General features: G+C 38.2%; 1 protein-coding gene across 1 annotated transcript; it reads right to left on the bottom strand.

Moving 5' to 3' along the window:
- Positions 1–1,575: 1,575 nt before the first annotated feature.
- Positions 1,576–12,349, bottom strand: FIBIN (fin bud initiation factor homolog). Its single transcript, XM_081939856.1, has one exon. It carries the CDS (start codon positions 10,222–10,224, stop codon positions 9,565–9,567), a length of 660 nt encoding a protein of 219 aa, XP_081795982.1. The 5' UTR covers positions 10,225–12,349; the 3' UTR covers positions 1,576–9,564.
- Positions 12,350–25,547: the final 13,198 nt, after the last annotated feature.

Here is a 25,547-nt window from a genome sequence, read left to right as displayed (position 1 = left end):
AGGAAGAAGAATTCTGTTAAGTGGCATGAAAGGGAGAATGGTGAGAATGAGGTAAATAAAGAAAAAAGTGATTGGGTCTTTTAGAAGGCCAAGAATGAATTAGAAGGGTGACTGTTGAATACAGTATCTAATTAGAAAAAGATCTGTTTGTTTCAAATATGTGTCTTAAGTATGTCTATTGTTCATACAAGACAGCAAAATGAACACAAGAAGGTTAATAATGCCCCAGTTTAAGGACAACTCATAATTAAGAATAGAGGCTATTGTAGCAAAATTCAAGTTAAACACACAATGATTCAAGTTAAATACACAATGATTAAAATTCATCACACAATACTACTTATTCAGTATTATACAATAATATTGTTCTGACTTACATACAAATTTGGCTTAAGGATACAGTAGATTGGAGAATGAAACTTGTTCTTAAACTCTGGACTGCTTGTGTTGATGGTTTATGGTGAAAAATGGAGAGAATTAGTGAAGGATATTAATGCAATAAAAGTTTATAAAAGCATTATTTTATAATAAAAAATGGATTCTGGGAGGAATGGCCATGGAAGAAGTGGAAAGAATAAAAGAAGTTAAAATAATTGCAGAACCACTCCAAGAAAGAGAATATACAAGTATGGATACATATTACAGATTCTGATCTTGAATCTCTAGAAGGGTACAGTCTCTAGAAGGGTACAGTATCTCTAGAAGGGTACAGGATGTAACTAGACATGTTAAAATAAGGATGTGTTTTCTTATGCAGGATCTGTGTGTGAGGACTATACTGTATCTATGCCTCATGATAGAAGAAATAATGTTATTGTTAGTGTTATTTGTGAAGCATGCCTGTAATCAGTAGAATATTGATTGAAAGGTGATAACAAAAGTTGGGAAGTATAGGTTCATTTTCACATCTGGCAGGATGTGTGCAGACTGAATTCTGCTCTTGATCAGGTCACTGAGAAATAAATGAATGTGAGAAAGGAAGTTTATTGCATGTTTGTTGAGTTAGAGAAAGTGTAGGATAAAATGGCATAGTGATGCAGTGGCTCAGTGGCTAAAATGCTGAGCTTGTTGATCAGAAGGTCGGAAGTTAGGGGGTTCTAATCCCTAGTGCCGCATAATGGAGTGAGCTCCCGTTACTTGTTCCAGCTTCTGCCAACCTAGCAGTTCGAAAGCATGTAAAAATGCCTTCGACGTTTAATCATGCCGGCCACATGACCACAGAGATGTCTTCAGACAGGGTTCTTCGGCTTTGAAACAGAGATAAGCACCGCCCCCTAGACTTGTGAATGACTAGCACATATGTGCAGGGGGAACCTTTACCTTTAGGATAAAATAGATTTCATCATGTTTTAATTATTGAATATTTTGTGCAAATATAGAATTGAATGCAGTAAAAGTAGCTGAACTGCTGGATGTAATAAGAGTAATATATGATGGAAATAAAATATACATGAGAATAAATAGAACGTGTAACAACAGTTAAATATCGAAAAGGGATTAAGACAGAGATGTAAGATATTCCCTTGATAATTTAATGTACTTATTGATACAATTTTAATTTGAAAAATGACATTAGTAGTGTGCTGATTGGGAATCTGGATGTGTAAGTACTTTTGTGAGATTTTGTATTGTTGGTTAGAATCTGAAGGATTTGCAGTGATACTTTGGTGATTTTTTAATATAATAAGCAGTGTAGATCTGACACTTGTCATGTCAAAAGATAAATCACAAAACAAGTACCTAGAAGTGTGTATGGTTCTAAAAGAGAAGAAAATTTGATTGGATGAGAAACAAACAGACAAACAATAAATGTAAAGAACAAAGGCAATGTATAAAGCATTGTTTGAATATAGTGGAATCAAGATTCATTTGCAAAAATAGAAATTGATGGACAGATGTAGCAAATGATGTTGGTTTAGGTATATTTCCCTTTTCTTATTGCATGCTGTTACTTATGGTTTCTTTCTCCCTTTTTGCTATTTTGCATAATTTTACAAAATGCAGTAAAATGAAAGATGGTGTATCCTGAGAGTTAAAAATATTTCTGCAGCTTTTTTACAAACCAACTGTACAAGTGATATAGTCTGAAATGTTTGCTTGACTGGTACATCAGGTGGAAAGTATAAAGGGTATTTGAGATCCAAATGAAAAAGAATGTTATCCAACTGAAATTAAGTCTGCTCCCTTTTAGATTACATAATTGTTCAGCAGACGTATGACTCATGATTGCCCTTCTATTTTCAAAATGCTTATAAAATGAGTATTTTAACTAAAAATATCTAGAGTAATACGTAATTCAAATCTGGAATTCATTTCCTTTATAGTATGTTACACATTTTTGTTGGAGTTACAATATCATTTTACTGAAACATTTAATATTAAGCTAATTTACTGATTCCATCAAATCCCGAGGTTGACCATCATTAACAACTAATCAAGCTGAAGTATATCAAGTTATTATTATTTTATCCTGCATTTTATTTTGGGCAATAAACCAAGACATCTTCCGTTGTGTGTGTTTCTGAAGTAATTTACTATGCTTTTTCTACTGCCTTTCCCAAAGAAGGTTAAGATGACATAGTTTTTTCTTGCAATTCCTTTGTATGTTCATAATAGAGGATAGACTGAACAAGTTTCTGAAACCTGATTATCTACTATAATATCTCCTTATATTCTAGTATCACTGACTCTTAAAAGGCATCCACAGTTATAACTATTTCTCAGCATCTAGTTTTCATTCACACTGAAATATTTTACACTATTTTTAAAAAAGTGCTGTTGTATCTAGAAACCTCAGCTATATTCAGTCACAGTGAATTACTATTGCAGATAGTCCTTGCCTTATGACCACAATTGAGACCAAAACTTCTGATATTAAGCAATGCTATTATTAAGCAAGTCATGGCCTACTTTATGACTACTTTTGCCATGGTAATTAACTAAACTATGCCATCATCAAGGAAATCCAATTTCCCTATTGACTTTGCTTATTAGAAGCTGATTGGGAAGGTTGCAAAAGGTAATTATGTAACCCCTCCCAATATGCTGCAATTGTGGTAAATACATGCTGGTTGTCAAGCGCCTAAATTGCAAACATGATTGCAGGGGCGCTGCGACTATTATAAGAGCCATTCATCACTTTTCAGCACCATCAATGGTACTGATCAAATGGTAGTAAATTGTGCACTACCTATAGTTCCATGATTAAGGAATTGTCTTCTGCATGATTATTTGTCTGGTGTTAATCCCTCCTTATTTGGATGTTTGACTTCTGAAGAGGATGTGTTGTTTTTTTCATTTCCTTCTTAGCTTTTTATTCTCATGAATGGTATGTAATGTGGTTTATCCATGTTTTTATTCATGACTGAATTGCCTGAATGCCAAGTTTCTGAAATTTCCTAGCATGTTTTGGATTTAGCTTGGTCTAGGATACTTACAGTTTCCCCACTGAAACTATGATTATGTCTCTGTGTTATAAGATTAAGGAGTTTTCATTATTCTGATGTTTCTCTTTTTATGTGTGTATATACAAATAATTATGTATACAGTTAGGCATCCTTGAAAAGGCTCATTTTTAAAAATATATAGTAATGCAGTGTTCAAAACAAACATTCCAAAGCATAACAATACTTTATTAACTTAATAATAATAATATGTAGAACAGTAAAGAAAATGTACTTATGGCACCCTGTATAGAAAGTTACAGAAATACTGATAAGCAGGATAATTCAGAATCAATCATGAAAACAAATTAGGAGAGATTGCTGTTCTTTTACATTTACAATTTCTCAAGTGTGTAATTGGTGAAAATAGGATGCTTTTTGATCCTCATAGCTCTGTATTACTTGTTTAATCATGTCCATTTATATTAAGCAGAGAAACAATGACTTATTAAAAATTTAAAACTTGTAAGGAAACATTCTTTAACGTAACATCATAATATCCAAATAAATTAGCAAGATTATGATATTAGTGTTTTGCTTCCACAATCAATTTCATGTATACTAATTGGCTCAACCTTCGGGACAGGACTCAGTATTTAATCTCTTTCTTCATTAAGTTCTGATTGGAGCTCCACCCCTTTGGAAAACATTTAGATTTTTTTTTCCTGCTAACCTCTCCTGGTACATACTTAAGAACAAATTTAGTCAAGTTATTCAACAAAAGCATAACAATATGATTCCACAGAAAGTTCAAATGTTGCTCCAATCAAAGCCCATGTCCGGTATTATTGAAAATTCAAAGAAAAGGTATCATTTATATAATTCCTGGAAGAGCAATATAATTGTGATTGAATTTCATCTATGAAGTGGCTACACAAAAAATTTCTGTCATTGCCATTCCAAGCCAAGAGGAATTGCGAAACCAGACTGAATGATATCTATGAAATTTGGAGAGACGGTTGCTGTAGGTTTGAGTTAGTGGTAATAATATCTGCCTACCTGATCTCCTGTTGATTTGTTTTTTGATTGCCTTTGATTTTTCCAAGCAGATGGAACTGTAGGTCATTAAAATTACACAACACTGTATTTAGACTACAAACATCTTAGATTACAAACATCTGGACAACCACTAGATGGCAGCAGAAAATTTCAACCTTTACTGCTAATTGTCCTCTGAATTTCTGCAGACCAGACAGTATGCTTACTGTTCCAATATTCCAAGGATTTATAGATAATATAAGAGGATCTTTTTCATGTAGTCCAAAGCTTAAGCACAATATTCATTGAGAGAATGAATTTCCAGAGAGAATGAGAATTTAGGGAAGATTTGAGTTCTTGTAGTATCTTTAGAGACACATTTAGTTTAAGAATCCTGCAAGAAATCACTTACTACAGTACTCCTTTAGTAAGATGAAAAGGGAATTGAACTGAAAGTTCCTCTTTTACAAAGCAGTTAAATCTGTAGCTGCCTTGATCTGTTTTGTATCACTTTTATCCTTGTTCATTGTAAACTGGACTTAATAAACCAAGTTTTAACAAACTGCATAAAATCTGCAAAAAATCCTTGGTATTCTAAAAGAAAAATCTGTCCAAAGCCTATGATAAATAAATATTAACATCTCTCTGAATTGCAGGACTTAAACAGGTTTTAAAGTATTTCTTAAATATATTAAAACTAAATAAATGAAAAATTGCTTTTTTGCCATGTTGATAGCTAACATTAGTTATTGAATTGTATTAATTGAATTAATATTCAATTTAGAACAATGGTTTTTAAAAACTCTCCATGCAGTTTTGCTGTTGTCCAGGAAGATGATTTCAAGAAACAAAAGCTAGCAAAAAGCATGGAAAGGACAAAATTATTGATGATGTATGTTAAAAGAACTACAACTAGCTTTAGGAGCCAAACACATTTACATAGTAACAACTAGTCTTTCAAGGAAATACAGTATGTTTAGAATCTTGAGGGGGGAAAGCAGCTGCTTCTGATAAATATGGATTCATACTGTGAATAATAAAAAAGTGATAATGCAAAGAAAGAGAGAGAATAATGATACATAAGGGGACAGGAATCTTTTCAGTTTAATATAGACTGGTAATAGGCAACCAATTAACATGTAAGTTATTGATATTATTAAAATTATAGGAGTCTGGCTCTATCGAGACCTCTAAAATAAAGACTTATAATGAAATAAAAGGTATTATTTACAATTTTTATTTTCAAAAAGGAAACATAGCTTTAAATGTTTGACAGACCAACCCAGAATACTTACAAGCCATAAATTTATTATTATATACTCAAAAAATAGGAGCCTGGGTATAGACTACAACCCATGCCCATTTCAGCATGTTGGCTGAAGCAACTGGAGCTCCAATTCTGTTCAAAGATCGTAACTGGGAGAGTAATAAAATCAAATGAAAGAAAATAAGAATGAAAAGAGTTTGGCTAAGAAAGGGAAAGAATTCCAAGATATGAATCCAATTTTTTTTGGCTCATTCTTAATATTTAAGCATTTGTTTTAGAGACAGTTAAAAAAAAAGTACATCATCTGCCATTGGAGATAAACTGTGGACTATAAAAAAGGTATATTAAAATTTAGAATGCTTAGTTTTTAGCTTCATATGTATTTCTAGTATTAAAGTTATAAATTTAAAAATCATAAATGTCTGTGGATATTCTCAGTCATTCAGATCATGGAGGTCCCAAAGGTGCTTTTTCAAAAGGCAGTTTCAAGAAAAAACAAAATCCATTTGCCTTTTGAAAAAGCACTTTTGGGTTAAAAACTATAACACACAGCTAATAAATCACATTTTGAGAAGCTGATTCTATTGGTGGATTCTTCCAAAGTAAGCATATATCAGACTTTCTAAAGCGCTAGATGGCAATCTTTCACTTTAGTTATCTCAATAAAAAAATATCCTGCCTTGCTGTGACAAATTAAAAAAATCTAGGTGAAGTAAATAATTCTAAACTTAATCCCCTCAAAACTAAAGCCTTGCTAATTCCAAACAAAGATTCAATGGGTGATTAGTGATTAGTTTTAAGGTCAATGGGGTTTCATGATGGGGATTTTTTGTTGAATTGTACTATCTTAAAAAATGTCCCCTTATATCATTTGAATGGAATGATAACTGATGTTTTTTATTATGGATTATGCTTTGTTGCAAAAATGATGCATACATTTTAAGAAAAAGTGAAGACATGAACTCTCAGAAATGACAGCATTTTCACATACAGCAATATAGATGGGATATGCAATGATGATGAGCCTGATTTCATGGATTTACAAACCTGATTAGGTTTTCACTGATGGAATAACATTATTAAATACTGTATGTTTAAAGAAAACATTGTGTAGAAGCCATTGTAATTCTGTTGTTGGTGACTTTTGAAAATATTGCTCTTGTAGACACTATATATATAGTCCTCAAAAGGGGAAAAATCAGACCCTTCGTGGTGTTATGCTACATATCACAATATCATTTCACTTTTTAATGAAAAAAATAAGAATTCAGCACCATGCAACCTATTCTTGCTGCTTTGAGGATAATGGCAGGAAAATTAGTATCTTTTAATTTTGCTGAGTAGATTATGTTCACAACTATATCCTGAGGTTCTAGTACCTATTTCTATCTGACTAAGAAATGTGTCATATAACTTACAATTGCAAAGTATCATTTATTTTAACATGTGGCAACATCCTATCACAATCAGTGGGGTCAGTGCTTGGTTGAAGCAGTATTGGTGATAATATATATGGGTCAAAAGAGGAAAGGGTATTTTACAGTAATGAAAACTGGCTATTGTCATTTGGTCTTAAGTTATAGTGCAAAGCTGCTGTTCAGTTTCTCTGAAACTTCACTGGCTGTCCCTTTACTCCCTCTTCTTTTCATGATTTTAGAAGCCTCAAGCCTCAATTTTCTTCTGAAAAGTGGAACAAATTTAAATTAATCTTACTTTGACTTAAATATGAGTTTTCTATGCAAAAGAAAACAAAAGCCTCAAACCCATTTTTATCACCTTGCTTTGGATTGCCAACATTTCATATCTTTTGAAAGTATTACTTGGTTTGTTGCAGCCTTCCAGAAGCACAAAACCATATAACCTGTCAATGGAGTACCAATAGCAAAAATCTATTAAATCTTTTTGGTTGTTTCTAAAGGCTATGCCTATGTTATCAACTTAGCATAAACATTTTCTATAGAACTCTGTGGACATCAGTTATGGAACATTACAATGTAGGCATTCTTGGATTGGTAAATGGTTCCAATATCTGCCTAATTGTTGGCAATCTAAAAGAATTCTTTGGGAAGGAAATTGTTATCTTAGAAGGAGCCAAGCAACATTCAACAGTAGCTTTAGCTCTGCAAAATCTCTTTAAGGAATTTAAAGCCATTTGTGCAGAACAGGGAGAGGCACAGTGAGTTATTGCTTCCAATTTGGCTGAGTTTTCCTGGGAAACCATAGGGGTTGATTTGCCCTTTAAAAAAAACTTGCTTATTTTAGAAGACACATTACATCAAACTATAGCTGAAGCAATTAGTCTTCTGATACCAGAATATTATATTCTGATGCCTATTCTTTGTAAAGTTCAGAACACAGCCAGTATGTACTCTGCACAGATTGTGAACAAAATGCATGCGATTTACAACTTTTACTGTAGTACTAGAGAACTGTACTTTTCCATTCTATGAATGACATTTAAAAAATAATAATGATAAAGATATTTATTTGTGTGATCATGATTCAGGGCAAATAAAAATAAAACTGGAAGAGAAAATAACTGTTACCTGGTGTTGAGTGCATGTTTATAGCTATCATATACTTTGAATGGCCTTTTGAATTTCATAAAACACTGAGTAAAATGATGGGGGAAATTACTTTAACATCCAACATAAAGCATTATCTTTTTTTTCCTGATGAATTAAAATGAAATAACCATCATTCCAGAATTTTCCACAAGCCATTGATAACATCACAAATTTCCAGGGTAGTTATAATCAATCTGTAAAAGGATTAATACATTACTTTAACTGAGTTCTTCAATTGTCAGTGTGGGTGCAGTGCAACCTTATAGGTTTATTTTTTTAAAAAAACAAAGCAAAATAAAATGTATGGAAACCTTGGCAACAGATGTTCTATCAATTATTGCTTTTTAGTAATACTGGATCACCACGGAAGTTCAAAAGATTTCATCTGAAAGAACTAGAGAACAAAGTTCCAAACTTGTAACTTAACATGTCCTGTTTATAACATTTCCTCTCAAGGTTATACAACCCATTCCATAAAACAATAAATCAGCGGGGCTTAAGTGTATATAACAATGCTGAATTCTGACCAATAGATTATAAAACTATTGCAACGTAGCAGATACTCCTAATCCTCCAGAACTGAGATGTTTGACTATACCATTGTATATACTTCTTTGAACTCACTAAAAAGGAATTAAAGAGAATTATCTTCAAAGCTTTTAATCACAGCAACTCTTATACTGACTCCAAATCCAGACCTTTTTAACTCAATAGAGCTTACTTCCAAGTAATTGAGTCAAAACTTGCAAACTAACTATAGGGAAAGAAGCCATCCCAATGAGTTAGTGCATAGATTGTGTCAATGGCCACTTGTTCGCTCTATTTCAGATACATTATGCTAAAGAAAGCGGATGAATGCAATAAAGCAAGCTTGTGTGCGTCTTTCAACGTTTTGCCAGTTGGAATCCCACAAACGCTCTTTTTTACTGACATAGACACCTCCCCCTCCCCAATAACTCGAATTTCCATTGTCAGAAAGCTAAGAAACGAACTTAAAAATAGGCGGATGACATCTTCTGCATTTTTGGGGTGCCTAGCAAAAATAGCGCCCCCATCAGTTTTTCCCCCCTCCCCAATGGGAAACAATTAACTGTCGATTTGTCGTCTGAACTGTCTGTCGCGCCACCTAAAGGCAGTTTTGCTGGAATTTATTTTGCTCTTTCTCGGGTGAAAATTGCAAACAATCTGCACTGAGGTACTGTAGCAAGGGTCGGTCGGTGGGTCGGTGGCATGCGTTGGAGGAAAGTCCGTGGGGAAGCGTGGCTGGCAAGAGTCCCGCCGGCGTGGCCGGCCACTGGGCCGCTCCCGCTCAGCCCTTGAGATACTCTGTCTTGAGGCGGCTGAGGCGGGCGCCGTGGCTCCGGACGGTGAGCGCCAGCAGCTCGTACTTGTCCCGCAGGCCGGCCGAGACGGTCAGCGTCTCCTTGAGTAGTGCTCGCGCATGCACCAGCATTCCCAGGAAGTCGTCGTTGAGGCGGCTCTCCTCGTGGCTCTCGTGCTCCTGGCCCTGCCGGAACTTGTTTTCCAGCTCCCCCAGCGACTTCTCCGAGCTGGCGTAGGCGTCCCCGATCTGTGCGGATTCCCTGCGCAGGTAGTTGCCGTAGCTTTCCTCGCCGTCCAGGTCGTAGGCGATGCTCTTCTGGATGCCTTCCAGCACGCGCGCCGTGTCCTCCACCTGCCGGCCCAGGAGGGTGAATTCCTCGCGCAGCGTCAGAGCGGGTGCCGCCGCCGCCGCCACGGGATGCGAGCGTTCAGCCTCCCCGCCCGCTGTGCAGCGCAGGCGGTCGCTCACCCTGAAAAGCAGCTGACACTTCTCCGGGTCGTCGTTCTCCTCGTAGTCTCCGTCGGGCACGAAATAGTGATGCAACGTCCCGTTGGACATCTCCGGATAAAGCGGGCCGTCGAAGTAGCCGTGGCACAAGCTGATCGAACAGCTCAGCAGCCACACCGAGAGGAGCCCCAGCAGCATCCCGGGGGAGGGAGGGGAGGGAAGCTGCCCCGACACCCTAAGCGTCCCGAAGTGGAGGAGGGCAAAGGCAACTCCGGTCGCGCCTAGTTTCAAGTCCTCCGGTTGTGGCCGCCTTTCTTGCAGGGCTTCATTGGGATCCACCGGAAAGCCCTCGCTTGTCCCTTCTCGCTCCCCGATTTGCCCGCGAGAACTTTGGGGTTGTTTTTGCCCGGGAAGGGGGTGGTTGTGGGAGGGGGGGGAGATCAACAAACCTTAAAAGGAGGAGCCTCTGGCTTCTTTCCCACCAACTTTTCCTTAACCACGTTTTCCTTTCTCCTGTCTCCACGCGCGCTAGAAAACTCCCAAGTTAAAAACGGGGAGGGAGGAAGAGAGAGCGTGCTGGCGTCCAGATTTGAGTGAGACCTGCCCGAAGCTGCTGCAAGCGCTTTGGGCTATTTCCCCCCCCCCTCCATTCTACATCTGGATTGGTGCTGCTAATGCGGGAGTTCAGCTTTTGGCCGTAGGATCTCTCTCTTCTCCTCTCAAATTACAGCAGTGGGCCCCCGTTGCTTACGGAGAAGCCCAGACACCAAGTTTGGAATGAATCCTTACCTCGATGTCATTATTAAAGCAGTATCATCTCTGCTTGGATTCTACAAGAGAGGATTTTCCCATAGAAGGGGGGGGGGAATCCTGTGCAAGGGGGATCTTGTAAAGATTCTTCATCAAATCAAGTTTTGGGTCAAGTGGATTTGGAAAGAACAGCGACCTGTTTCCAGCAAAAACTCCAAATAAGGCTGGTCAGCCTAGTTTTGAAGATAATAGTAGGAAGCTGGTTTTTGAAAAAGCAAGTTTAAAGTTTAAATTTGTGTTTTAAAGCATGTTTCTATGCTTCAAATGTTAAATTGTTCAATAAGCAGGGTAAACATAAGTAACTTCTTTTCCTGGGATTGTGGAAGGGGTGTGGAAAAACGAACTAGAAAGTAACTTGGAATATTCAGTGAAATCATGAAATGGTCATGAAAACAAGAGTTATGTGCTGTTTACAAAGTATAGCTTTTTATTCTTAAAATAGAAATAATAGGAATCCAAATGACATAATGGAATTGTGAATTGTAGAATAGAGATGAATCATCCCTACTATACTTAATATATGTACCCTGCCTCTTGTTCTGGAAAGAATGGTCGTTCCCACCGGCAACTGTGCTGTAATCCAGGGGTCCCTAACCCCTGGGTTATGGACCGGTACCGATCTATGGCCTGTTAGGAACTGGGCCACCACAGCTGAAGGTGAGTGGCAGGCAGGAAAGCAAGCAAAGCTATATCTATATTTGCAACTACTCCCCAGCAACTAGCTTCACCACCTCAGCGTAGAGATCATCAGGCATTCGATTGTCATTGAACCCTAATGTAAGCTGCCTATGTGAGGGATCTAGGTTGCATGCTCCTTCCTCCTAGTCTGTGGAAAAATTGTCTTCCACAAAACCAGTCCCTGGTGCCAAAAAAGGTTGGGGACTGCTGTAATCAACAGTGATTTTCAACTGTTAGAATTCATTTGTCATTTCTCTCTCAGTCCTGTCAAAATCAAAAGATTTCTGTCCTTCCACTATATCCCAGCAACTTTGGACAAATATTTATATGCTACATTTATATGTCACATTTAATTCAGGCATGCACGTTGGCATACAGGGATTACCCTCTTCATATTTTTCTCCCCTTCAGCGTCCCTGTGTGGTAGGCTGGACTGCGAGATTGCTTCCAAGAAATCAATTGCGGTACTTTCTGTCAATCAGGGTGCACTTGATCTGGATTTCCCAAAGGACTATTCATCACTTAACCTACCACACTGGTTTGTCTAGCAAAACCCTGGATTGCTCATACTGACCATTCTGCAGAAGGGTTGATGTACATCATCTTACATTGTGAAGAAAAGAAGTGGGGCTGAAACAATATAGTTCACATTTCTGTCACTGCCTTGGGTGAGTTGCCCATTACTGCTAAGTCATTTGGTAAACTATCCAAAGGAGTCATAGAAATAGACTGTAAAATCTGACCAAAAAATCATGCCATTTTGTCTTCCTTCCTTCCTTCCTTCCTTCCTTCCTTCCTTCCTTCCTTCCTTCCTTCCTTCCTCCCTCCCTCCCTCCCTCCCTCACTCACTCACTCACCCACCCACCCACCCACCCACCCACCCACCCACCTACCTACCTCTCTCTAGGCACACCTTAGCCAAATGGAGTAAAATCTTATGCTGCAAGTATTGACACTGTCAATAAATAGTTATTTATTTATTTAGAAGATTTATATGCCCCCTCACTTTTAGTGACTGGGTGACTTACAACATTGTTATCATCCTGGCATCTTCCCCTCTGCATCTTCTGTACTTGACTTAAAAATATTAAAGCTGGCAACAGTAAGTTTTTCAAAATGAGTCCAGGGTAGGAAGATGCAGGAATGGAAGGCATTATACATTTAACTTAATACATGTTCCAGGCAAATTAGAAGACGGAAGAAAAGCACATAAAACACACAAATCTTGCATAAGAAGAAACTAAATAGGTCTTGCAAATAGTCATGTTTTACAATTTCCTAAAGAACACCAATAAATATATCAATGAAGGAATCCAGTACACAAAGTTCAGTTGAATTTTTAACAAAATTCCTAGAAACAAAAATAGCAGTTCTCAAATAGCATCCTGTTTTGTATTACAGAGTTGTAAAAGAATTTCTGTAAAGTGGATGAACTGCTTTAAACTGTCTAAGTTATGGTCTTATATTTATAGAAGACGTTACATATCAAAAGTACTTTCCAGGGCAGGAATGTCAAACACAAGATATTATTACTGGAAACAAGATATTGTTACTTCAAATACGAAAGGTGAAGGTACTTAGGAAAAATAGTTAAGGAAGAATTAGCTGGTATGGAAAGATGATACAATAAGGGCTCAGATGTTTATTTATACTCCTCATCCATCAGATACTCCAGTTTTCTCCTTTTGAATCTCATTTATGATCCTTTTCAAAGCTCAGAGTGCCAGGCATTTTTCTACCAAGATAGCAAGGCATTTGTTAAACTTTCTAATCCTTACATTTATAAAACAAGTTACTACTACTGTTTCAAAGGCCTATGAAGCTCTTTTGGTCCAAAATAATCCAAAGGGCCAGGTTCTCACTCTACTACAAATATTCATAGAGCTTCCCAGCAGAACTTAACAAGCAGTGGGTTGTTAAAAGCAGTTATTCTGCTTTAATTGGTGCCCCCCCCCCCAACACACATGTTTTCTTTCTAGGATTCTTAATTTTCTTGATGTCTTGATGCCTTTTTGAGTTTCTGGAAGGCAAAAAGCAAACCCCACTCGTTCAGTCATAAAATAAATGGATTTTCATACAAATATGCCTTTGCGTGTTGCTCTGTGGCTGGAGTATACAACACATTTCTATGGTATTAAATTAAAAGAAGATGGTTTAAATAGTTTGTGGAGTGCTAGCTAATATGACAAAGAAAATCTGTCTCTAATGCTTTCTCAAGCAAGATCAAACTAGGCTGCATTAGAAATAAAAGAAAGAGGAGAAGGAACAACACAGGATTAAACTATTTTGTCATCTCCCTCCCTCCCTCCCTCCGTCTCTGTGATGGCCAACCTATGGCACCTGTGCCACAGGTGGCATGCAGTGCCCTCTGGGAATGTGAGCTTTCGCCCCAGTTCAGTTCTGCTGTGCATGCACGTGTGCCTCCCGTCAGCCAGCTGGTCTTTGAATTCTGTTGTGCATGCGCGGGATGTGGGATGTGTGCGCGGGTGTGTGTGTGCACAAGCATTGCATTTGGGGGTTGCGCACTCGCGCTTTGGGCACTTGGCGAAAAGGTTAGCCATCGCTGATCTATATATTCTTGATTAATTGATTAACTCAATGTGTAAGATAGCCCAATCACAGGCAGCATACAAAGGGGGTTAAAATGATAACCATAGTTTAAAAAAAACAAACAATGGCACTATTGTCTACTGCTAGAGATTTTTCTTTAAAAATGTGATACACATTACACACACACCCTACACACATATACAGAAACCTACATACAGAGGATATTTTATGTAATTGACCTATAGCAGCTAACCACTGTGCAGCTGTTTAAATATGCAATGTTGCATTATGAAATTTAATTTTTTTGGCTTAAGTTCCATAGGACAGCGAGAAGTTTGCTCTTGGGGCTGGTTTGTCCTCCAAGTGACACCATAGAAGTCAGTGCCCAGTTTTTTCATAGCAGAAAGTAATGTTGCTACTGAAGTTGATGGAAACCGTGCAAGCTTTTTCGCCAAGAAAAGTGACCTCATGCTTCCCTCCCCTCCCCCATTTAAAACAGTTCATCTCCAGGACTTGGCCCGAAAGATTTTTTTTTTAAAAAGCAGTGTTGTTTTCCTACCATGCTTCATTTTGTTAGGATTGTGACGGGCAGATAAAGACTTGTTTCGGAACAAGGAGTTTTATTCCAGTGATTGAATTTTACACTTTGTTTTCTTTCCACCTGAATGCCCCCTGAATATGGTAGACTGCCACTCCCATAATTCATCAAACAGCACAATTTGCCACCAGTGCTAAATGGAGTATTGTATAGTTATATTTGGAAGAGACTCGTTTGTCATTGTTGCTGATAGATTCCTAAAAGACTGAAAGGATTTTAAAACAACTCACCCAATATTTTCTTATATGCCATTGGAACAATATGGTTATATACAGAAAGTTAATGCTGGTCCTTAGGGGTCTGGAAGGACAGGTTGTATAAACTTATAATGATAGACATTTCGTTTACTTATCTTAATTATGTGGCCATTTTTTGTGGTTTGAACCACATTATATAAAACTGGAGGCATAAGTAAATTATGCATACTTTCCCAATAGGTTTTGTAAGCACAGTTTCATAAATATAAATGCTGCTGAAGGTTTCCTATAGGCAATAATTTTGTTAATTTTTGTACTTGTATCTGAAATTTTTAAAAAGCTTTATTAAATGACTCTGACAAAGTCATAAACTGCTTTCAGCATGGTCTCATAGCCATTTTGGGTTGGTTTGTGTTTGTATTTTTATATTTAAAATACATTATTGTCCATGTTTTTTGGAGGGGATTTTATGGTTTCAGCATTCCAAAATAGAATGCCTAACACAAAACTCAATCCATAGTTATATGCCAAAAATCCCAGCATAACAATAAACTTGTACTTTGAACTGCACATTCTCATTATACCTTTATACACTGGAATATATACACCATACTTGGAAGCTTAAAATTCAAAAACCTTAAAATCTAGGAATATAATGCTTCGGATTTATATGGAAGCAAAAAAACCTAACTACTCCAGAGGGCGAAAAACTGCACAATGCGCAAACCGAAAGTTTGGGAACGGACTTCTGGTTTGTGTATTGGGTTGTTTTTCACCCTCTAGAGGCTTCAGGGAAGCCTCCTGAAGCCTCCGGAGAAAGAAAAACAGCCCAACGCAGAAACCGGAAGTCCATTTCCAAACTTCCAGTTTGCATGTTGGGCCTTTTTTTGCTTCCCCCAGGCTCCTAGAAAGCCTCTAGAGCCAGGGAAAGGCGAAAAACTGATATGCCCACCGGAAGTCAGAAAATGGGCCATTTCTGGCCTCGGGGGGAGGGCGGGAGAGGCCGTTTTTATCTTTCACAGGCTCCTAGACAGCCTCCGGAGCCTGGAAAAGCCAAAAAACGGACCTACTGTGCCATTTCCCAGAGGGCCTCCATGGTGGTGGGGAGGCCATTTTCACGCTCCCCAAGCACCAAGAAAGCCGTGCACAGTTGTGTGTGTCACATATGCATGTGTAGTGGCCATGGCATGGAGGGCATTAAATTATGGGGTGGGCGTGCATGCACATGCTTTTGGCACCCAAGGCGAAAAGGTTCTCCATCACTGCTATGGAGTATAGCCTCTAATTTGAAGGGCTACCAGACAACGTCCTTTGTTTGAAGGATTGTTTAGTTAACATCTGGTTTAAAGGACCATAATAATAGAGAGAAGGACATTTCAATAGCTAACTGGGAATGCATACAGAGTGTGTGGCCTAGGGCTGCCCCATTTTAGTAAGCTATATAATAATTCTTTTAAAATTACAATACTTCTGTGTGCATCTATATAATTTGAAAATCTCCTTCAAATCTTGAATAAACACAGCTAATTTCTGTGAGTAGTCCGTTTATTTTAGATTCTGTCTGAATTTTTTATATGCAGTTGTTTTCAGAAGGGCATTTGAAAACAGTATCTTTTTTTAAAAACGCTTACACTTTTTTACACTTGCATCAAAGCCATAAAGAATTAGCTGTGCTAATGAATAACAGTGTGATACTACTGTATACTTGCACAAGATCTAGAGCCATTTTTCTGAAATAAGTTTGAAGTATGCAAATTACCATAAACAAATTTATGCAAATCTGCATCTGCTTTTGGAGGTGCTTGATGACTTTCCCTTTCTTTTTAATTGAAACTACAGAGGATCATATATCTCTTCCAGTAGATATACAATGAACGTCAGAATCTTCGTAACAATGCATTCTTTGCACTAGATTTTACTTAACCCAGCCCCCCCAAAAAAAGTTGGCAAAGAAGTCATTGCAAGAAGTAAAATCATTAAAGACAGGGCAAGGTGTCAGGGACGTGCGGTCAGGGGAGGCAAGGGAGGCAGAGCCTCACCGCTCTCATCATGATTTTTTTTTTAAAAAGGGAAGGGAAAAGGCGCTGAGGAGCCTTCTGCACACATGGTCGGGAATGGGAGCGCTCCGTGGTCCCCTTCATGTTGACTCAGGAGTCAGGAAGGAGGGGAATGGGACCATGTGTGCAGGAGGCTCCTCTAGCCTCAGCCTCCCTCCTGCGCACGTCCCATTCCCCGCCTTCCTAAGTCAACATGAAGGGGACCGTGGCTCACGCTGATGACATCACCAGCCTCACCAGCCATAAACCTCACCGCACGTCACTGGAGCTTGACTTGTTGGCAAATTCAATCTGAAAAGACTATATGTGACTTAATCACTTATTTCCCTATAACTTCCAAATGCCCACAAATAAATATTACTTTGATTCCAGATAGGTTTGTGAGATGTACTTTCCACCATGAACGTCAAATCCAGACTAAATGTAGAGTACTCAGTTAGATTTCTGTGGAATCTCAGTGGCAGTTTAATACTCTGAAGTTAAGTGTTTTGTTTATGAATCATTTCATTTGAGACTCACTAAGCCATATTTCAAGGATATACAGGCTTAGGAGTGCTTGATTTGTTCCATATGCTTATCAACTTTGGAGTAAGGCATATTTCATGACTCAGTAACATATAACGTCAAGGAACAATTGTGTATATCACCAGGAATTGAAATTTCTGCTCTTTAAATATACAACAAAGCCCTTAATTAATCAGAAATGTCAAAATCAAAATCAAAAAGCCATCTAGTAAGAAAGTTTCAAAAACCAGATAGTCTTGACATCCCATTCATTCTTTACAAGTTCTGTATCTACCCAAGTATACCTATTCTGTCATTTCATCTTTGCTTTTTTGTTTTCAAGACAACTTATTTTAAAAGAGCACATACATTATTTTGCAGTCATACAACGTAACATGCTACGAATACAGGAGAATATTGGCAGCTCAGGGCTGAAATGAGGGGTTCTTGGTGCTCTGTGAGCTTGCTTGTTTTCTTGCTGACATTTCATTACGCTAACTACGCTAGCACTGAAGATGTTATCTAGTTATGGTAATGAAATGTCTTGCAATAACACAAGCAAGCTCACAGCCAAGGACCCCCCTCAGTGTAATGAGAGTGTTTGAAAAAGAGAGAGAGAAAGGGAGGAAAGGGGAAAGAGAGAGTTATTGATGCTCTCATTTCTACACTAAAAAACCCCTCCTCTTAATAAATGTGTCATTATGCTATGTGTGACAGGTGCAAAAAACAAGTATGTGAAGAATTGTTACTTATTAGATGTACTAGTGATATCTGTGAAGTTAATTATATGTGGATTGCTTCAATATTTGTGTTGATGTCATTGTGCATTATATATGAAGCTGTTGGAACTGAAGAACTGAATTCAAGCAGTAAAATGCCAATGAACATTTTAGAAGTTTGTACAACTTTTTTTTTCACTGTAGACTTAATTGGGCTGATTTTCTAAAAAAATCAAAGTAGTCTATCTTTTGTAGAAAAATATAACGGGCCTATTCAATTTTGAGCAGACAAAATGTAAATAATTTGTCAGAAGGCTCCAGAAAGCAATATTTATCATGTTCCATATTATTTCACATAAGAATTAAAGCAGGATAAATTATTGGTAACAATGTAAAGCTATATGCATCAGAGTGAAATAATAAAGAAAAAAAATCCTTTCAATTCCTTCAAACTGTTTGCTAATGTTCAAATAGCACTGAAGAAACGTTTGTAAATGTCTGGAAAATTTTAATCCTCCTTTATCAGAGTACAGTTAATATGAAAAACCCATCCAGGAATTGAGCCTTAAGAGTTTTAATATTACCTCATTGGCATCCTTGTCTACCAGCCATATTCTGATGCAATTTACAATTAACATTCTTTTTGAATCATTTTCCTGCTTGTTTAACTGGATTATTTTAATTTTTAATGATACATTCCTCATTTATTGTCTCTATAGTTTCTAGGAATTTGCCAAACTTTGAAAAGAGGCTTCAATAACATTTCAACTAAATCAGCTATCAAAACAGATCCATAAAATCATTAATCAACTACATTTACTTTCATTAATGAAATTAAATAAAAGTTGTGAACCCTGTATACTTATGGGATTAATTTCATTCTTCTGGCATATTAGAAATTAGTTCGATGGCATGTGGCTATGCCCCCTGGACCCAAGGCTTCTAACAATGTTGAATAATGAGACCAATTGTGCAGTAGCCATTTTTCATGGGGAAAATTGAGGCATTCATTACCACATCTCCTGGTGTGTAAAGTTTAACAATAGACAACTCATGTGTTTATGCTTTTCCAATCCAAGGTATAATTTTGAAAAGAAAGAAAGGAAAAGATAAAGAAGATAAATTACTTGGATAACTAGAACAAATGTATCTGCTACATGATACTGAGCATGAAGCGTTTCAGTTAAATTATCAAAGATTCCTTCCACATCTGTCTTTCTTCGAAATATCGCAAACAAGCTCATTTCTCCCTATTTTACATAGGTGATGTCATTTTAGCTACCTATATATTCAGTTGTTTCATCTACATTTCATACAAATTCACTGTGGGATTTCATCACACTTATAGGCAGTTGATCTTCTAGTTTCTAGAAGTTAATGCAGCAGGCTAGAAAGCAAGAGATTGTGAGTTCAAGGTCTTCCTTGTCCATGAAATCCAGATGGATAACCTGTCACAGTATCTCAGACCAACTCATCTCACAGGATTGTTGTGGGGAAAATAGGAGGAGGAAGGTGCGTTAGATAATAATATTTTATGGACATTTATGAATGAATCCGTGAGGTCCTTGGCACTTTCTAAGATTTTCTTGCAGACATTTAACTACTAAACTAGATACCAGTAACATTATTAATTCTAAAAGGGAATGTGATTTGCTCTTATTTTTATATACTGTGACTGATAGTAAGTTGCCCTATCAGTATTGCTGAATGGTCTTGATTGTTCCTTGATTAGGCTTTTATGTACTGTTAGTGTGTTTGTCTGGATACATAGTTTCTTCATTGGGTATGGTTTGTTTGATTGTTGACCTAGTGTTAATCTTGGTGTTAATCTCTGCTCATATGAATTTTGATTGCTGCTGAGGAGATATGTTGATCTGTTTGAATGAGTCCCTCACTGCACATTTGGAAAACGATAGTAAAAATGAGAATCCTTTTTTATACCTTCATTTTTGCATTTCATGCTTTGTACTATATTTTATTATAGGAATTGTTCTGTTTGGCTACTAAAGGACACTGGTGATGGAATATGGCATATACCTTAGAGAAGCTATATCTAGCTGATGGAATCCAATGAAATGATCAAGTCTTCCAGAAAAAAAAAGAGGGAAAGTAACTGGCACCAATATTTACTCTAAGTCATGATTCCTTCATTCTTTAGCCTCATGGATAGACAATTACTCCAGTGGACAGCTTTTCAGAATGCAGTATATTCATTTTTTTAATGACTGACTAGAGTACGGGTGAGGTTTTTGTAAAGTTATTATCATATATAATCTACATGAAGCAATGATACACAGCAGAAATTCATTTAAAAAGTGGCTTTGGTAAAAGAAGGTTCCCATCTGGTGATTCCAATGTTTTTAGAATTCAGAAATAGCCTGCCACATTACAACAAACAATAATTCAGCTATAATGCTAACAATCTGATGGATGTGGAGTTTTTTCTTCCAATGGGTGAATTTTTTGAATAATCTTAAAATCAGACCTAGCGTTTGCAGTAGGGTATTATTATGCTGTGGTTGATTTACCAGCTGTTTTACTTTCTTTCATGTGCTTCATTCATGTACTTTTTCAGTATACCTTATTGAAAAATAAAGGAGAATCTTATATTTTATGCTGTGTTCAATAAAAATTCTTTCTATCTAGCAAGTAAAAATTCTTTCTACCTAGCAGGATTAGCTATGTAAATCTACCAAGGGATTTTGCAATTTGAATAACACCTAATTGGATTACTCCTTATATTTGAATGACTGAATTACTGAACCAGATCAGATCAGATTAAAAGTTTGACTTGTTGGTCTCTTGGGTGTTTTCGAGCTTTGCAAAGTCTGATTGTTACAGCTTTCCTTTCTTCCATGGAGAAAAGTAATGTAAAGCTAAAGGTTGCATAATGTAATGAACTCCATTACATTGACATGAGATTCTGGTCAATGAGCCAGGCAAACAAGCCTGCAAGACCAGGAATAGTCAGAGGGTGGGCTGTTCTACTTTTACCAAAATTTTATTTTTGAAAAAAGAACTTGAAATTTTTAAGAGGAAGTAAAACACAATGATGCAAAAAAGGTGATGCATATAGCATGGCATCATTATGCAAATACCATTATGTGATGACTTGCTGTCATTCCCTTCACTTTTGAAGCTCCCAGGGACATCCAGACCAGGTCACTTTCTGTAATGGTTCAGTCTGACTCAGTGTTTTTCAAACTTGGCAATAAAATGAATGAACTTTAATTCCAGCTACTGGTTGGGCAATTCTGGGAGTTAAAGTCCACTCATCTTAAAATTGCCAAGTTTGGGGGGTGGGGTGGGGAATGGATCTAACTTTTTGGTATTCAACTTTTCTGGAGTCTGTTTTGTTTTATCTCTACTTTATAACAGATACCAACATTTTCAAACATTTATTGTGGTAAAATTACTCAAACTTCTCAGAATTGATGTCTTGTAGAATTTCAAGAGTCCCACTATTTTCATTTCCTCCAAAAACTGAAGCCACTGTAAACTTTTGATATTTCCTGGTTATATGGTTGAATTTGGAAATGAATTTCAAAATGGTTGAGTCTTGTTGCTTTCAAATCTCTAAGACAAAATGCAACTTGAATCTTGTCACTTTTGATTTATAAATGTTATTACATTTTAGCTGAGAAGCATATCCCAAATGTTGAGGAAACTGTGGCTCTTTTTGTCCGTACATCTCTGCATGCGAGTCTTAATATCTAATGTAGAGGTACAGAGATGTACATGTATGATATTCAGGGTACTCTGAGAACACCAGTGTAACTTAGAGCAGCGTATGCAGCTGCTGTAGCTCACCAGGGTCTTTGCATACAACCCTTATCTGCCTGCAGATTATGTTTTACAAACTGGAATTAAAAAACAAGAACAGGATAGAATAATTTCACCAACATGTACTCAATCCCCTCCCCCCAATAACTTCTAGCATTCTCTCCCAACTTTCCTGTAACAATATAAAAAAAAGCTTCTGAAAATGTTTATCAAAGTCAATGTATAATATCATGGGTAGTTTTTAAAACTGTCTTTAACATTCATGGGAAAAAACCCAAAAGATATATCACAAACTACTATTGTCTGTCTCTCACACTGTCTCTACTCATACTAGTAACAAACTTTCCCTTATGATAATATGCTTCTGAAATCTCCTTGAAAGTAGAAAGTAAACTATAATACATTAATCTACTCGAAATCCAGTAGAAAGTAAACTATAATACATTTGTCTGCAGATGAATAATCCATTCTGTCAAAATGCATGAAATATAACATGAATTAATAATCCGTTGTCAAAAAAAATGCATGGTTTTGGAGAGGGTGTCTATTCACAAACAATTACCAAAATTCTCTCCTTAAAAATACTAAAATTATGACAATATGCTTATTTATGAAAAATGTTTTGAAATAGTTTTGTAACAGAATAGTAGGGTTGTTTGATCAGAACAGTATATAATCAAATCTAATTTGGGGACCAAACTGTAAAACATTTTCTAAATTCTAATAGCTGTTCATTTTTTTTTCTTTTGAATGCAAAACATCTGGATCATAACTGATTGCAGGTGAAGGCTACAGATGGCTAACATATATCAAATCAAGGAAATGACACAACTCACACGTTATAATTATTATAAGATAATTGGTGGTGCAGTGGTTAGAATGCAGTACTGCAGGCTATGTCTGCGGTGTACCTGCTGCCTGCAATTTGGTAGTTCGAATTTCACCAGGTTGAGTCAGCCTTCCATCCTTCCAAGGTCAGTAAAATGAGGACCCAAATTGTTGGGGCAATATGCTGATGCTGTAACCTGTTTAGGCTGTAAAGCACCGTGTGATAGATAAGTCTAACTGCTATTGCTAAAGTAGTATTTTAATTGATTTCATTGCTTAATTATCTGGTAATGACTTTTTCTTACTCCTAACTTGGACAATGGGTTATAGCAGGAAATAGATATGGAATATTGATAATGTTGTGACCAAAGGATTGTGCTTGGTTTTTTAAAAACTACTTTAACATGCATTTCAAGATTTAGAACTTGTTCAATAATTGTATCATCATCATCATCATCATCATCATCATCATCATCATCATCATCATCATCATCATCCCAATGACTTTAAGCAGTTTCTGCTGTTTGATATGAAGTACCACATTAATATGCTTATTTTCCAAACTGTCCTGCACCACTGCCCAATTGTATGCACCATCTTTTACTCAAGAACTTAAGTATATAGTATTTCTTTATCCTTTTGTTCTTCATAATAATAATCCTGAGGGTTGAAAGAGTATCCCATGAGTTTCTGTGCCTGAGGATGGAGTGGAACTTGGGTTTTCCCATGGCTGCAACCATTACACCTGTTTCACAGTTAAAATGAAGTAATAGAATAACAGAATTACAGAGTTGGAAGGGACCTTGGAGATCTTCTAGTCCAACCACCTTCTCAAGCAGGCTGTGATGACCCGGGGCATGGCACAAATGCAACACAGCCATAGAACAGGTCTAACTACCCTTTATTGCTACAACTTTGCCCCCAAACATCCCCACATTTACTACAAGTCCTGGAGCAAAGTTCTCACATGCACCTTCAGCAGCCTCTGGCTGTGAGTAGGCCAGTAAGCCAGGTTAGCCAAACAAGAACCAGGGCCAGCAGGCCAGTAAGCCAGGGTAGCCAAACAGTAATCAGAGCAAGAGGTTCAGCCAAGCAGGCAAACCAGGCGAACCCCACAAGACAGAGCACAGTAGTCTCCGCGTGTCGGCAAGTGCACACGATGCTCCACAGATTCAATGCTTGTTCCTGACAAATGCCCCTTCCATTGGCACCTCCTTACATCTCAGTCCCCAGGTGTGCCTTGTGAAGCATGGCGGGCCACTCTCCTCCCTCATAGCTAGCTCAGTCTGCATTGTCCTTGCCTTCTCTCTTCTCTCTGTGCTCTAGGATCAGGAGGGGGTGGTTCTTGCTCTTCACCTAAGCTCTGTCTCTCCTGCTCCTCCCTGTCTGCAAGCCTATCTAATCTTGAAAAGCCTTGCCTGGATTGACTCTTTCCCAGTTTCCTCCAAGGCCAATGGAGCTACCCTCTGGATCTCTGTCGACTCTTGTTCCAGCTCATCTTCCCCCGCAGACTCTGACCGGGGAATCACACAGGAAATCCTATACCAGCGATGGCGAACCATTTTTGGCTCGCGTGCCACAAGTGGAGGGAGCGCGGGGGGTCGTGTGCGGGCATGCCACACCCATAATGCAATGCGCGATCCCCCAGTGCGCATGCGCACACAACACGCCCCCCCCATTTTACATGCTTTTTTTGCCCTCCCCAGGCTCCAGAGGCTTTATAGGAGCCTGGGGAGGGCGGAAAGAGCCTCCCCGCCCCCTTGGAGGCCCTCCGGAGGCTTCAGGGACCGTCCGGAGGCTTCCCTGAAGCCTTCGGAGCGCTTAAAATCACCCTCCGAGCAAACCGGAAGTGACTTCCGGTTTGCTCGGAGGGTGGTTTTAAGCGTTCCAAAGGCTTCAGGGACCATCCAGAGGCTTCCCTGACGCCTTCGAAGCGCTTAAAACCACCCTCCGAGCAACCCGGAAGTCACTTCCCGTTTGCTCGGAGGGTGGTTTTAAGCGTTCCAAAGGCTTCAGGGACCGTCCAGAGGCTTCCCTGACGCCTTCGAAGCGCTTAAAACCACCCTCCAAGCAAACGGGAAGTGACTTCCGGGTTGCTCGGAGGGTGGTTTTAAGCGCTTCGAAGGCTTCAGGGAAGCCTCCGGATGGTCCCTGAAGCCTCTGGGGTGGGCGGGGGAGGCTCTTTTCGCCCTCCCCAGGCTCCTATAAAGCCTCTGGAGCCTGGGGAAGGCGAAAAATAGCTTTTAAAAAGGTGAACTTAGCTGGCCAGCGCGCGCATGCGCGCTGGTCAGCTGACAGGGCAGTGCCTTGCATGCCCTGACAAATAGCTCCACGTGCCACTTGTGGCACATGTGCCATAGGTTCACCATCACTGTCCTATACCATTTCAAATTGTAGTGGAGTCTTCTAGAAGTTGTGGAGTGCCCACAACTTCTAGAAGACAGTCGTTCCACTGATTACTCGTTCTAATTGTCAGGAAATTTCTCCTGAGTTTTAGGGTTGGTTCTCTCTTAATTAGTTTCCATTCATTGGTTCTTGTCCTGACTTCAGGTGCTTTGGAGAAAAGGTTGACTCCCTCTTCTTTGTGGCAACCCCTGAGATATTGGCACATTGCTATCATATCACCCCTACTCCTTCTTTTCATTGAACTAGACCTACCCAGTTCCATACCATTGTTCATATGTTTTAGTCTCCAGCTGCTTAATCATATCTGTTGCTCTTCTCTGCACTCTTTCTAGAATTTCAACACATTTTTTTACATTGTGGCAACCAAAGTTGAATGCGGTATTCCAAGTGT

The sequence above is a fragment of the Natrix helvetica genome (assembly GCF_964273705.1).
Source record: "Natrix helvetica genome assembly, chromosome: 1".
Classification (NCBI taxonomy): domain Eukaryota; kingdom Metazoa; phylum Chordata; class Lepidosauria; order Squamata; family Natricidae; genus Natrix; species Natrix helvetica.
This window is presented reverse-complemented; position numbering and strand designations above follow the sequence as displayed.

What these genes read in the sequence shown, in the direction of transcription:
- FIBIN (XM_081939856.1), bottom strand. Translation starts at nt 10,224, where the DNA reads ATGCTGCTGGGGCTCCTCTCGGTGTGGCTGCTGAGCTGTTCGATCAGC.